At 54.3% G+C, this 13,305-nt stretch overlaps 1 protein-coding gene across 7 annotated transcripts in view; it reads right to left on the reverse strand.

Annotated features, from left to right (window-relative positions):
* Positions 1-2,914: 2,914 nt before the first annotated feature.
* The window catches only part of PXN (paxillin), a 45,860-nt gene continuing 35,469 nt past the window's right edge, over positions 2,915-13,305 (reverse strand). For 3 of the 7 annotated variants that reach the window (XM_046639000.1, XM_046638997.1, XM_046638999.1), the window contains 10 exons: positions 12,599-12,734; positions 10,235-11,077; positions 8,885-9,160; positions 8,318-8,629; positions 7,600-7,701; positions 7,154-7,324; positions 6,858-7,031; positions 6,188-6,269; positions 5,898-6,046; positions 2,915-5,055 (listed from right to left, as the gene is read on the reverse strand). In XM_046639000.1, the coding sequence (XP_046494956.1) occupies positions 4,789-5,055; positions 5,898-6,046; positions 6,188-6,269; positions 6,858-7,031; positions 7,154-7,324; positions 7,600-7,701; positions 8,318-8,629; positions 8,885-9,160; positions 10,235-11,077; positions 12,599-12,734 (2,512 nt within the window). In that variant the 3' untranslated portion in view covers positions 2,915-4,788. The remainder of the gene's footprint in view (positions 5,056-5,897; positions 6,047-6,187; positions 6,270-6,857; positions 7,032-7,153; positions 7,325-7,599; positions 7,702-8,317; positions 8,630-8,884; positions 9,161-10,234; positions 11,078-12,598; positions 12,735-13,305) is intronic. The other 4 variants (XM_046638998.1, XM_046639001.1, XM_046639002.1 and 1 more) reach the window with 4 other exon arrangements.

The following is a 13,305-nucleotide window of genomic DNA, read 5'->3' on the forward strand; positions in this document are numbered from 1 at the left end:
CGCCTGTCAGGTGAAGCAGAACTGACCTAGGCAGCCATTGGGTGATATCGCTGCCACTCCAGCCAACGGGAAGCCGTCTCTAAATTAGGTATTTAAGGAAGGCTCTGCCTGATACCGGAGGAGGTTTCTCAGAGCTGCTTCCCTCTGCTGGCCTGGAGCTGCTTTTGTGTAGGAGCTAGAGTGTGAACTGAGACCTGGTTTCTCCCTGCCAACTGGCCAAGTCTCAAACTAAAGATAATGACGTGGAGCTGAGAAATAATTGCACATGCCTTAGAAACAGAATGGTCTCTGGTCTCCTCTACAGTTTGTTCTTTCCCCTACCAAAACAAAGGGATGCTTTAAAACCTAAGTCGGGGGGCCAGCCTGGTGGCACAGTGGTTAAGTCCGCCCCTTCCGCTTCTTAGCGGCCCGGGGTTTGCCGGTTCGGATCCTGCGTGCGGACATGGCACCGCCTGGCAAGCCAAGCCATGCTGTGGTAGGCGTCCCACGTATAAAGTAGAGGAAGATGGGCACAGATGTTAGCTCAGGGCCAGTCTTCCCCAGCAAAAAAGAGGAGGACTGGCAGTAGTTAGCTCAGGGCTAATCCTCCTCAAAAAAAAACCTAAGTCGGATCATTTCCTCATCTGCTCAGAATTCTTCAAAGACTCCCCAATTCCCCTGAGTAAAAAATCTAAAACTTAAACTGCCTGCAAGGCCCTATATGATCAGCTCTCCGCCTCCACCTCTATAATCTCACCCAGACGCTGCTCTTTGCTGCTTTTCCAGAGTATGTGCCTACTTTAGGGCTCTTGCCCTACCTATTCCCTCTTTCTCGAAGGCTCCTTGCCCATATCCACAGGAGTAACTCACCTCCATCAAGTCGTGGCTCAAATATCACTTGCTCAGAGGCCTATCCTGATTGCCCTATTTAAATTTACAAAAAAATCCACTCCCACTCCCCCTTACCCTGTTCTATTTTTTCAGTAGCACTGACACCTTCTAACACATTATATAATTTATTTATTACACTGTGGTTTTTCTGTCTCTCCCTGCAAGAACGCAAGCGCCACAAGGTAGAAATTTTTGTCTTGTCCCTGGCACACAGTAGACGTATAATAAATGTTTGTTGAATGAATGAAGGCAGAGTTTGCAATCAGATGACCTAGATCCAATTACTTATTCTGCCACTTCCTAGCTGGGTCATCTTAGGAAGTGATTTCACCTCACTGACCCTCTTTTCCCTTTCCTTATCCGTGAAATGGGGATAATAATAGTATCTACATTCTAGAGTTGTTATGAGGATTACATGAGCTATGTGTTAAGACAACACAGTTCCTGGAATGTAGGAGGAAGTCACTAAATGTTAGCTTCTTTTATTATGCATCCATTCAACACTTATTTGAACAATTGTGTTATATCAATAAATTTTTTTTAACGAATGAGCTTAGATCCTTGGGCCGAAGGAAAATTTTTCTCTATCTCCACCCTTTTCACTCCACCAAGTTAGAAATCTCTGTATTTTGTTTTAAACCCTCTTAGTGCCTCTGATGATGAGCCTGTTTAGTGAACCGCTGGAGTCGATTACTGCTAAGATCCCTTTTTGATGACAACATACATGCATGCTCAGCATTGTGCTAAGTACTTTGTGTGCATCACCGCTGTTGATCTTTACGGCAATTCCCTGAGGAAGTATAGTATTGGTATTTCTGTTTTATCGATAAGAAAATTCACAGAGAGGTTAAATAATTTGCCTAAGTCCCTCTGCCAGTAAATGATGGCTTCAGAACAGAAATCGAGGAGTAAGTTCAAAGCCCATGGGCCTTACTATGCTATAGTTCCTTCCAAACCCTGACTGTCTCCCACTAAACACACTTTTCCAAGTATGTACATACTCCCGTGGTAACTTTCCAAGGACATCCTGGCTCTGATTATATAAATATCATCTCTAATTGTAGTACATCAATATAATGGAATACCATGAAGCCATTAAAAAATGATGCAAACCTATATTTATTGACACGGGAAAACGTTCACTATGTACAATTGAGTGAAAAAGCCAATTACGAAGAAGTGTACCATATCCATTTCTAAAAAGAAAAAAAGAAATTCAACATGGGCTGGAAGAATACACCAAGTCATTATCTTTGGGTGAGGGTTGAAGGTAATTTTCACTTCTGAGCTCACAGTGAAATGGTCAAAGTTCAGACTAGAATCCAACATGCTGCTTTTGGAGGACCATTCCAAACAGGGAAACCGTGCAGCCACAGCTCAAGGGGGAACAAAGCTGTCCAGGAAGCTTCTGGTGCCCTTAGCTGGAGTTTCGGTCCTGACAGGAGCAAGGAGGAAGCATGCAAATATGCACATGACCACAAGGGAGCAGTAGAGACCCATCTTCAACTGTAAATCTGCAGCCTTCAGTTTGGAAGGTTCGACACCCAAGGTGTGCCAGCATGTCGAGGGTGGCGTGTCCTGTCAACGGAGGAAGACAGGCAGAGGCCAGCCCCGGGGTCCACATCCTGTCTCTGTGCTCACTCAGAGGCTTGCCTCATGCATGTTGGTTCTCCTCTCTGAACCCTTCTCCATCTGCAAATGAAAATAAGGCCACCCACAGGACCATATGAGGATGCCCTCAGTGAATCCACGGCAAAGCACCTGGGGCAGGGCCTGACCCACACAGGGCCCAGTAACACTGCTCCCCAGCCTGCCCCCACCAACTACTGAGGAAGGAGCAAAGCTCACACAGGAGCCAGGAGGACCTGTGACCACAGACAAGTGTGCTGTGGGGCAGGATCCCATCCCCAGGGCTTTTTGCCTCAAGTAAGGGAACATCAATGATTTACCCGCAAACTGGTCCTAGCGAGTCTGGGGAGGGTTTGGTCTCACTTCTGAGACTAAGCTGCTATCTCAGACCACAAAGAAAAGGCATTAACACAGGTGAAAATAATGGCAAACTTTATTGGCATAAATCACAGGAATTGAAATGGGGAAAAGCCTGGTTAAAAGTTTACAGAGAAAAAAAATCAAATCATCAAATAACCATTGACCCAGAGGGTGGACCCCAGAAACCCCAGTCCCTGTAGGAGAGTGGCCTGGGGCAGGTCACTGTAAACACAGCAATAAGGCCTATGGGTGGAAGTGGAGACTTTAGACCTGTGGAGGGGTCTGGCTGACCTCCCCTGCTCCCAGCCCTGCCACAAAGGAGGGACCGTCTCCTGAGACCCCAGTGCACTCAGCCTCTGCCATGAGGCTAGCAGAGCAGTCTGGATCTTCCTCACTTTAGACCCCACTGGGGCCCCTTTCTGCTGACCAGGAACCCCAGGTGTGCCTGCTCCAGTTTCATCCTTGGGGAAGAGAGCTGTGGGGCTTGCCATTATTTCAGCAGGATCCTGTCCCTCTGCCCAGAATCCTTTCAGGCCCCTTGCAACAACCTGGGCCCTTTCCCCAGACCCTTAGTCTCCAGGGAGGGCAGGAAATTTGGGGAAGTGATGCGCCCAGTGGAATCAATAAGACCAATGGTCAAAATCAGACACCAGCTTTCCTGAGAAGGCAGAAGAGAAGCAGTGAGGAGGCCAAGAATGTTCAGTGGGTTCTCTTTGTTGCCAAAAAGTTCACAGGGGAGCAGATGCTCCTAATGGCTTAGACAGACAGGAAAGTACCCTTAAAGCGTACTTTCCTCTTCTCCTCCCTCAGGAACAGGACGGATGAGGTTCAGAATTCTAGGCCCCAAAGGGCAAGACACCCTTAGGCCAGTTTCAGTTAAGAGCTTGCTGGCCTGGGTAATAAGGAAGGGGTTTCAAAATACAGCAGTTTATAAAACAGTCCTGGTGAGCTGTGAAGTTAAAGGAGGGGAGTCTCAGAGCTGCTCCCAGTTCACCTGCTTATGCTAAGAAAAAATAAAATACAAATTGCTTCCCCACCCCAAGCCCTCAATACAGGTTAACCCCGTACCACAGCCACCGTGACCAACAGTACCAGCGGCAGTGGATAAGGAGTAGAGTACAAAAGGGGACAGCTTTAAAATGTCTTCAAAATCATTTTGTATAGAGAAGTAAAAGCAACGCGGACGATATGAATTCAAACCTCAGTGTAGAAATCTATCAAAGTCAGTACAGTGCCAGGCATGGGGTGACTCCCCGCCTCACGCCATCCCTGGAGATGGAGGAAGTGACTACAAAACATTATTGCTGGAGAGGACTTTCTCAGTAGAACCAGAGCATTTATGGGAGGGTAGGGGGCGGTCGCCCAGGCCTGGGGAGACTGGAAGGGCAGGAGGAGCACAAGGAACCTTCCATGGCCCCTTGGGCACGTCCATCTTTGAATGGATGGATTTATGCTGGCATTGTCTGGAGGGAGCCAGGTGTCCCCCAACACTCTCAGAACAAAGGTAATTAGGTCGAGGGGGAAATAAGGATAAAAAGAGACCCCATCTGACCCTGCCTGCCCTCCCCGCTGGCTCTACTGCCAAAATATGAGTAAGAGATGGCTCCAGTGTGGGGTGCTGGCTTGGCCAGGCGAGTTTGTAGGGACACGCATGGGGTGGGGTGGGGCCCTCCAGTCCCCATCTCCAGGGAGGATGAAGAGCTGGCAGCCTGGGGAGAGCTGCAGGAGGAAGGAGGCCCAGAGGCTGTGGCAGGGGGAAGAAAAGCTGGCAGGGCCCCACATGGCCCTCTTGCCATCCTGCACCAGCCGAGGACACAGTTTCCAGTTTCAGTCGGGTTTGCCCCTTCACCCCTGGGCGAGGCCTCTGGGTCACAGTAGCAGTTGGGGAGGCTGGGCCAGGGGAGGGGGCAGATGAAGGGACGAGGGCGCCTAGCAGAAGAGCTTGAGGAAGCAGTTCTGACAGTAAGGCTTGTCGTTCTGCTCCTTGAAGGTGCCCTTGTTGAGCTGCTTGAGGCAGAAGGCACAGACGAAGTGCTCTGGGTGGAATTTCTTGGCCATGGCGGTGATGCAGCGGCCGGTGATGGGCTTCTGGCAGCCAGAGCACAGCGAGCCGCGCCGCTCGTGGTAGTGCACCTCACAGTAGGGCTGCCCGTCGTGCTCAAAGAAGCTGCCATTGACGAATGGCGTGAAGCATTCCTGCAGGCAGAAGAGGCAGTGGGGCAGAGGGAAGGGGGCTCAGGCTGGGGTAGGAGGGCTGAGGCAGCTCCCAGCATGAGGGGCAGGAGACAGTCAATGGTCGCACGCTCCTAACAACTCCCACTCACTAAGCATCTCCTATGTGCCAAGTGCGGCACTAAACACTTACTGAATTCTCCCAACAGAGGGGGCAACTGAGGTGGTAGAAGGTATGTGACTTGCCCCAGGTGAGGCAGCTACTAAGTTGCACAGCCTGGATTGAAACATAGGTCTGACTCCTGAGCACTGAACCAGGTGGCTGTAAGGTGTGCTCACAAACCATGGTGCTGAGAAAAGGGTTCCGTGGTCCGACTCTGCATCTTAGGTTCCCGTTTGGAGATTCACATGCACACAGGCATACAGTGAACGGTGTTTCCCAAACTTATTTGGTCAGAGGGCCCTTGTTATTAGATCCCTAATAACATCTGTGGGTCCCCGTTACCCTCCAGAATACAGTTTGGAAACCACTGCCCAGTTCCATTGAGGCTACAAAATGCTTGCATCATCCCACTTAATTCTCACTTACCTTCCTCCTGAACACGACCAGTCCCAGGGCTGCCACACAAGACGAGGCCGTGGAACATGCTAACTTGCTCCTGGTTTCTCCCAGCCTCAGTATGAGCCCTGGCCCAGGACCCAGTGGACTTGAGGAAGTGTACCCACTGCCTGCTCACCCCATTAATAACCCCAAACAAGGCCTCCAGTTTGTCCAGTTTGGATCCAGAAAGCACAAGAGAGAGGCCCTTCTCTCCCCAATGCCCGCTCCCAGCAGCCTCAGGATGCGTGGGCAGGGGGCTCCTTACCCGGCACACGAAGCACTCAGGATGCCAGAGGGTGTTGAGGGCCGAGATGTAGTTCTCCAGGATGGCCCGGGCACAGCCGCCACACTTGGGCGCAAACATGTCAAAGTAATCCTTCCGGCAGTAGGCCTTGCCATCTTTCTCATGAAACCCTGAGGAGTAGGGGTTTGGGGGGCAGAGTTAGGGCCTCCAGAGGCAGAGCAACCCCGACTCCAGCACCAGTAAAGTCTCCCAGCCCCCCACGCCCACCCATGCTACTCCCGGGGGCAGCAAGTTAGTCTGCCGGTCAGTACCTTCAGGACCGAAGAAGGCGCCACACTGGGCACAGAAGAAGTGCTCGGGGTGCCACGTTCGGTCAAGGGCTGTCACCACTTTCTGTGAAAGCAAAGTGTGGGATTAGAGCCAAGGTGTCAGCCTAATGGAGAGATCCCATGACTGAGACCCACAGGCAAGGCTGTGCTTTCCACCCTCACCCCCAGTGCACAGCCAAGGAAAGAGCAAATACTCACAAGGTCAGGGTCTCTCCTAATCGTGCTCTGAATACCACCGAGAATTCCAATTTGACACACTCTCTCTTCTTTAATCTTTACATGGGCTCGAGGTCATAGGTTCTATTGTGATTCTCATTTTATAAGTGAAGAAACTTGGGCTCAGAAGCTAGGCATTTCCCTCACATCACACAGTGGGAGAGTGAGTGAGCTGGCATTCTACTCCATTTATCTAGGCAGGGCTCCTAACCTCTGGGAGTCTCTGTGATGGGAGGTGGAAGGGAGGTGGGGCTGCTTAATGTGCCCCAGGCCTGGGTTTGAATCCCAGCCCCACTGTTTCCTAGCTGGGTGAGCTCAGGCTTGTGACGTGACCTCTCTGAGCCTCAGAATGCACCACCTGCACCCTCAGAGGGTTATAGTGAAGACGAAATAAGCCCACGTGGCTGCCTATCCCCGCTGTGCCCCAGGAACTCACATCCAGGATGGGACCGTTGCAGTAGTAGCAGCGCGGAGAGAAGAGGTTGTGATAGTCCTTTTCACAGTACGGCTGTCCATCCCGCTCAAAGAAGTTCCGGGATCCGATCTCCTCCTGGCAGTGGGTGCAGACGAAGTGCTCCGGGTGCCACGTCTTCCCCATGGCAGTCACGACCTGAGGACAGAAGCAGAATGTGGCTCAGCCCTGACCTGCCACATTGTACCCTTGAGAGAGCAGCTGAGGTCCCCGTGCCCACCTGCTGCTCCCTCCCCTGCCCCGCCCCTACCCATCATCACCTGCCCGGCAATGGGCTTCTTGCAGGCCCCACAGACCCCTTTGGCAACCGTGGCGACGCCCAGTTTGTTCAGGTCGGATTGCAGGCTCCCCAGCATGCTGTCTAGCTGGCTCCCGGGCTTTGGGGGCCCCCCTGGGGGAGAGCTGCTCCCCGTCTTCCCCTGGGCCATGAACTGTGGAGACAGGGAGAGAGGGCTGGTCAGGACTTCTGGGCTTGGGGATGGTGTCTCACAGCACCACAGTGCTGGGGGCTTTTCTCCCTCCTGGACAGATGGGCTGATTGAGGCACAAGTGCAACCTCCTCCAGAGGCCTCAAGAGCCCTCAAGGTGACAGTGGCATCTGCAAGACACCCTGGTGGTCAGAGGGGCTCACAGTACCCTGCCGGCCTGACCAAGGCCCAGGAAAACATAGCAAGCAGGACACTAAGCCCCCAGCCTTGGCACTGACCCCTCCCTCGTCCTGCCCTTCAGGACTGCTCTGCCTGCCGTTCGGAGGCCAGCCAGCTGCCCAGCACAGCTCTCCATCTGCTCTTTGTTCCAGGCCCTGGACCTTAGATAGGGGAGGAAACGAGGAGGAGAAATTTTTTTTTAATTAAGGAAGAAAGAAAAAGAGACCTTGTTATTGGACCATTTCACAAAAGGGAATTTAGAATGAGATAAGAGGGTTTTTTTTTTTTCCCCATTGGCAGTACCAAAATCAGAAGAAAAAGTCTAGAGAAAAACAACCCAGAGAGAGAGGCCGAGGGAGTGATGAAGAGGGAAAGGGAGGTGAGCCAACCAAAGGCATGGGACACAAGAAGGAGAGGTGACGGGGCCAGAAAACAGAGAGGCCTCCAGGTCCCAGGCCTGGGAGCCACGGGAGGAGGAACAGATTGTGGTTTCCCTTCAGGACCTGGGGCAGGACTGAGGGGGAGCAGGAAGGGGCAGGCAGAGGAAAGCCCCACAGGGAAGCAGAAGACACCTGACATCCCTGGGATGGGAGAGCGGACATCAGATTAAGTGGGAGTCCATGGTCAGGGCAAGGTCTAAGGAAGGGCTGTGGTCTGTGCTGGGCTTGTGGCCAGAGAAGCAGAGGCTGTGTGTGCACATGTGCACAGAGTGGGGACACCACTTAGAGAACGGGATAGGGACAGGCAGGGGCGGTGCTGGGGCCCCAGGAGGCCTGCCTGCATCGGGGGGAAGAGCGGGTCCTCGTCGGTCTGGCAGCCCACAGACCTCCCAGTGTGGGGCGCAGGAGGGGGAGGGGTGGGACCCTGTGCATCGTCTTCCCAGGACCCTGCCTCATCACTCTGGACCCCAGAGGAACCATGGGTGAGAGCTGAGGGCCCCAGGACAGATGGGGCAGGCAGGCTGGGCTTGGGAGAAGAGCTGCTGGTCGAGGCATCTTTGCGATCCTGGAGCAAAGGGACAGGAGGAGGAGAAGCCAGAACAGAGAAGGTTCTTCTCAGGGGAATGGGAGAGCCAGGAGGGAAGACAACCTGGGAAGAAGAAAGGAGGGAGAGAGATGAAGAAGGTTGAGGAAACATCAGCTCAGTGAGCAAGGACACAGAGAGGTGATGTCCCCAGACTCCCCCTGGGCCTTCCCACCCTGGCACCTAGAGCAAGGCCAGCCTCACAAGGCCACAGGATGCAGGACCACCCACACACAAAATCTCCCCTCCAGCCAGTGCTGGGGAAGAATCGGGGCACCTGCTGCCCTGGCCCTGGCCCAGGCCTGGGCATCTCCTTGCTACCTTCTCTACAAGCTGCCCCCCGGCCCGCCTCCCGCGTGGCTGCACAGTGATGATGACGCCCTCGGTCAGCCAGTCCTCGGCGGAGGCCCCTGCTGCCCCCGCTGCCTCCTCTGCCTCCGGCTGGATGCCCAGCCGACCCTGCAGCTCTGCGATGAGCCGCTCCTGGGATGGGGTCCTGCTCAGGGTGGCGGGGTCCAGCCGGCGGCGAGGGGAGGGCTCCCGGGACATGGGGTGCGCGTGGCCCGTCTCCCGGCTCCTCCTGATCACAGAGCGGATCTGAGGGGGAAGGGGGAGGCTGTCACAGTCCCACTCCAGGCTCGGTCCAGTGCTGCTCAGTCCACACTCAGGTGCCCTGGGGAGGGGAGGGCAGAACAAATCCAGCAGAGAAGAGCCAAGCTGAGGTGGGGTGGAGGCAGGGGCAGAGCAGACTCCCTTCACGCAGCACTCACCTCCAAGTAGGCACTGACCTTGGGCAAGACACTTTACTTTCAGGGGCCTCAGTTTCTCTATCCTTGAAATGGGGTTACAGTATTTTCCTGGCTACTTTACAGGATTATTACAAGAATTATTTGAGAGGATGTTAAGTGGACATTCTTGAAAGGGCATAAGGCTTTTTCTTTCTTTCTTTTGTAACAGAAAAATGAAGTCTTTTCTTCCAGTAAATCTTTCAACTAGTTTTTTCCTTCTTGTTTATATTATAGCCTATTTGTCTGTAACAGTTTGGGGTTTTACTGTTGTTGTTTTGTTTCGTTCTGTTTTTGGAAAGGGCATAAAATTTTAATCAAGCAATAAGAAATAATAACAGGAACATCAGCCATGGCTTGAGGACTGCGTACTGTGTTCTAAGCACTTTCCAGGCATTGTCTCATTTAGTCCTCTGGACAACCTTGGGGGAAAATGGTATATTATTACCCCTATTCTAAAGATGAGAAAACTGAGGCTGGTGGGGGGTTGCCCAAGGTCACATAGGTAGCAAGTGTTGGAGGCGTGGTTTGTATTCAGTTCTTTCTGGTTCCAAAGCCCATGCTTCTAGCCATTTCGTACAGATCACATCAGGATGAGGGGGGAGCTCATCTAAAGGGAAAAGCCTTAAACAAACAAGAGGTTTGCTGTCACTAAGAGAATGAGGTGGGTTGTCACTAAGAGAAATCCTGGGTCCCAGGAAGCTCCACTGGCCCCAGAGATCCCACTGCCAAGTGCTGGCTGCCAGGGTCACAGGCCATGGTATCCTGAGATTTGCTGCCCAAGCAGACATGCGTAGAGTGGGAGGCTGCATGCAGTTAGCCAGGAGTGGCGCACACTCAGGCCTGCCAAGGGCCATGCCTAGCAGCTGTGCGAGCTTGCGCCTGCCTGGCCGGAGGTGGAAATCCTCTCAGTGGTGCTGGGGGTGTCCATGACCGCGGCATGTGGAAGCTCTGGCTGTTCCCGCTTGGCCTCGGCAGCAGCTTCGGTGGTGGCCTCTGGCCGCCTGGGGGTCTCGGGTCCCTGGGTTGGCCTGACCAGGCTTCCCTTCATGGGCGTCTCTCCACCTAACTGCTCATCAACTGGGACAGGGTAGCTGCCTTCCGCCTCCCCTGGCTCTGGCCTTGCCCTCTCCTTCCTCTGTCCACGTTCCTTCGTGGGCCTCCAGGTATCTGGGAACACAGTCTGACGGTCCACAGCCTTGACAGCTGGCTCGGTTACTTCCTGGAAGGTGGGCGTAGCTCCATGGGGAGTCTCAGGCCTGAGTGCCTCCAAAGCCCACGGCTGCGACCAAGTGGCAGCCATAGACCCCTCCGAGTACAAAGGACTTCTCGACAGCCCTTGGGGGTCTCCAGGCTCCTGGGGACCTGTACACCCAGCTCGGGGTAGAGAGTGGCATGGGGGAGCCCTGGAGAGCTCACTCATGAGGTCTGGTGGGTCCCTCCAAACTTGAGCCTGGCTCTCTGTACCAGATGGCCCCAGAGAACCCTCTGCAGAGGGAAACCTTGACTTGGGGGTGTCAGGCATCACCCCGAGGCCAGCCAAATCAAGCCAGCTGGGGGCCACAGGAGGCAGAAGGCCCCGTCCACTATCATTGCCCTCAGCGCAGAGGACCTCCAGGGTGTGACCATGGCCTCCAGGAGGAAGAGGAGAGGGAAGTATGTGGTGTGGGGATGGAGCTGAGTTGGGCAGCAGCCCCGGGGCACTCAAGGCCACAGCAGAGGAGCTGGTCTGGAAGAGGAGAAAGACAAAAGGCAGAGGGGAGAGGAGAGAGAGACGGGAGAGGTGAGAAAGCAGGCTCGCTACAGGGGGTGGGCTCGGCCATGGGGCTCTGAGAGCCACCATCGACGTTGACCAAGGTGGCTGGGAAGCTGAAGCATGAGGACTGGCCCTCAAAGAAGAACCAGACCCCCAAAAAAGGTTTTCCTGGACTCCAGGTCCTTGGACCCCATCAAACCCAGGCAGCAGAAAACAGCCACTGAGCCATACCTGTGGGGCCACCACAGGCAGAGCAGGTAGGAAGGAGAAAAGGCTAAGGTGAGGTGGGCCATGGGGAGACAGGTGACCATGGGGAGACAGGTGACCAGGGAGGTCAGCCCAGGCACCAATCAAGGGAGAGTCAACTGCAGGCAGCTGCCCTGTCTCCTCCAACCTCAGCTCAACTCCGGCCTCGATCTCTCCCAGACAATCCCAGCTTTCCTACATCCCTCAAAACCTTGCTCTAGGGGCACGTCCAGAACCAGTGCGGCTTCTCACGGGGCATCACGACTCTGGCTGTCCCACAAAGCAACAGCAGGAAGAGCGCTAGGGCAGGGCTCCCTTAGGCCCACACCTGAGTCCAACTGACTTGCTTCTGACCATGGCTGCTCAGAACCACCCGCACACAAGGGTCACAAGCCCAGGCTGCTCCCATGCCCCACTGTGAAAGCCAGCCGAAGGGAGGCTTGGAGGCACCATCAGGGCCAAGAGCACTCGACCGCTGGCTCCCCTTCTCAGATTCCCTAAGTACGCCCCAAAGGTCTGGGCCGACCCACGTGGAAGGGTGAAGTCAGCAACTGTTGGCAAGTTCAGTCAGTATCAAATCCCACGGAGGCCCTGCATCCTCTAAATAAAACATCTCGGGTCTGGCAGGCCTGGGGAGGCCCGGGAGGGGAGGGGGGGGCCACCTCCTGCAAGATTGGCCCAGTAGCTGACGGGTTAGATTTCCCACAGACAGAACTTGTGGGGACTCAGAGGCCTCTGGAGGGAGAGGGGGAAGGATGAAAGGAGGCTGGTAGAGCAGGCCTGTGGATTCAGGAGCCAGAGACAGAAAGAAAGAGGACACGTTGAGGACAGCCAGCACGGGAGATGGGGCTCCAGGGCAAATGACCTCTCAGGCACAGGATCCCAAGTCCTACGTGGCCCAGTAGAGAAGGCCCTCCCCCACCAAGAGCAGCCATCAACACAGAGCCCTTTGTCCCAGCCTCCTGATCCCCTCGCCTGGGTGGCTGGGAGCTGGGAACACCGAGGAGGAAGGAATGTCCCTGCTGCGTACTTCTCTGCCTTCACAGGCTGTGAGGCAGCTCAGTCCCCACGTGGGCTGACCCTCCCTCCCCCGAATCATGGCCCGGCCAGGGCACTGCAGGGTCCCTGGCTCGGGGAGAGGCATCCAAACATTGAGGGGCTGAGTTCCAGCTACTCACACTGAGGTACAGAGGGAGAATGGGGAAGGCTGAGGGGACAGGGCATGGAAGAGGAGGGGCCTCAGGGCACCTTAAAATCCGACAGCGAGGCCATGAGTTCATCTAGCTCCCTGGTGGCAGAAGAGGCTGAGATTCGAGTCTGCTGCTGGCTGGAGGTGACTCGCTGAGGGCTGCTCATCTCGCCCTGGTTCACAGTGATGGCAGGGCTGCAGGGTAGGCATGGCATCAGCGGGGACCCCAGAGTCTAGGCCCATGCTCCCCCAGAGTGGCCCTCCCCTCCTCAGGCGATCAACATCTTAGCTCAGCACTGGGGTGCTGCCACCCCCAACCCAGAAGATGCCCACCAGCTCCCAATCTCTCCTGGGGACCCATCAGTGGGAGGTGGCTACTGTCAGCTAGGGGGACAGAGCGCTGCAGTGAGCTGACGTAGGAGAAGAGAGGGCAGCTAAAATGGCATCCTTCCCAGGATGACGCCTCTGGCCCTCCTAGCCCAAGTTCAAGCTTGCCTGTTAAACAAGCCCAAGCACCCTGTGCATCCTCCACAACACTCTGTGTATATGTGAGATTGTTCTAATGACATGGTAACACCAAGAAGAACTAACATTTAGTAAGCACTTGCCGCGTGCATTACAAGTTACGAGCCAGAAACCATTCCAAGTGCTTTACATGTGTTAATTGGCCTTATCCCCACTATCCCACATCCCTTTACCCATTTTATAGATGGGAAAACTAAGATTGGAGAGACACCACTTAGCCAAGATTTGAACCCTATTATGT

Source organism: Equus quagga, chromosome 15 (genome assembly GCF_021613505.1).
Source record: "Equus quagga isolate Etosha38 chromosome 15, UCLA_HA_Equagga_1.0, whole genome shotgun sequence".
Taxonomy (NCBI): Eukaryota; Metazoa; Chordata; class Mammalia; order Perissodactyla; family Equidae; genus Equus; species Equus quagga.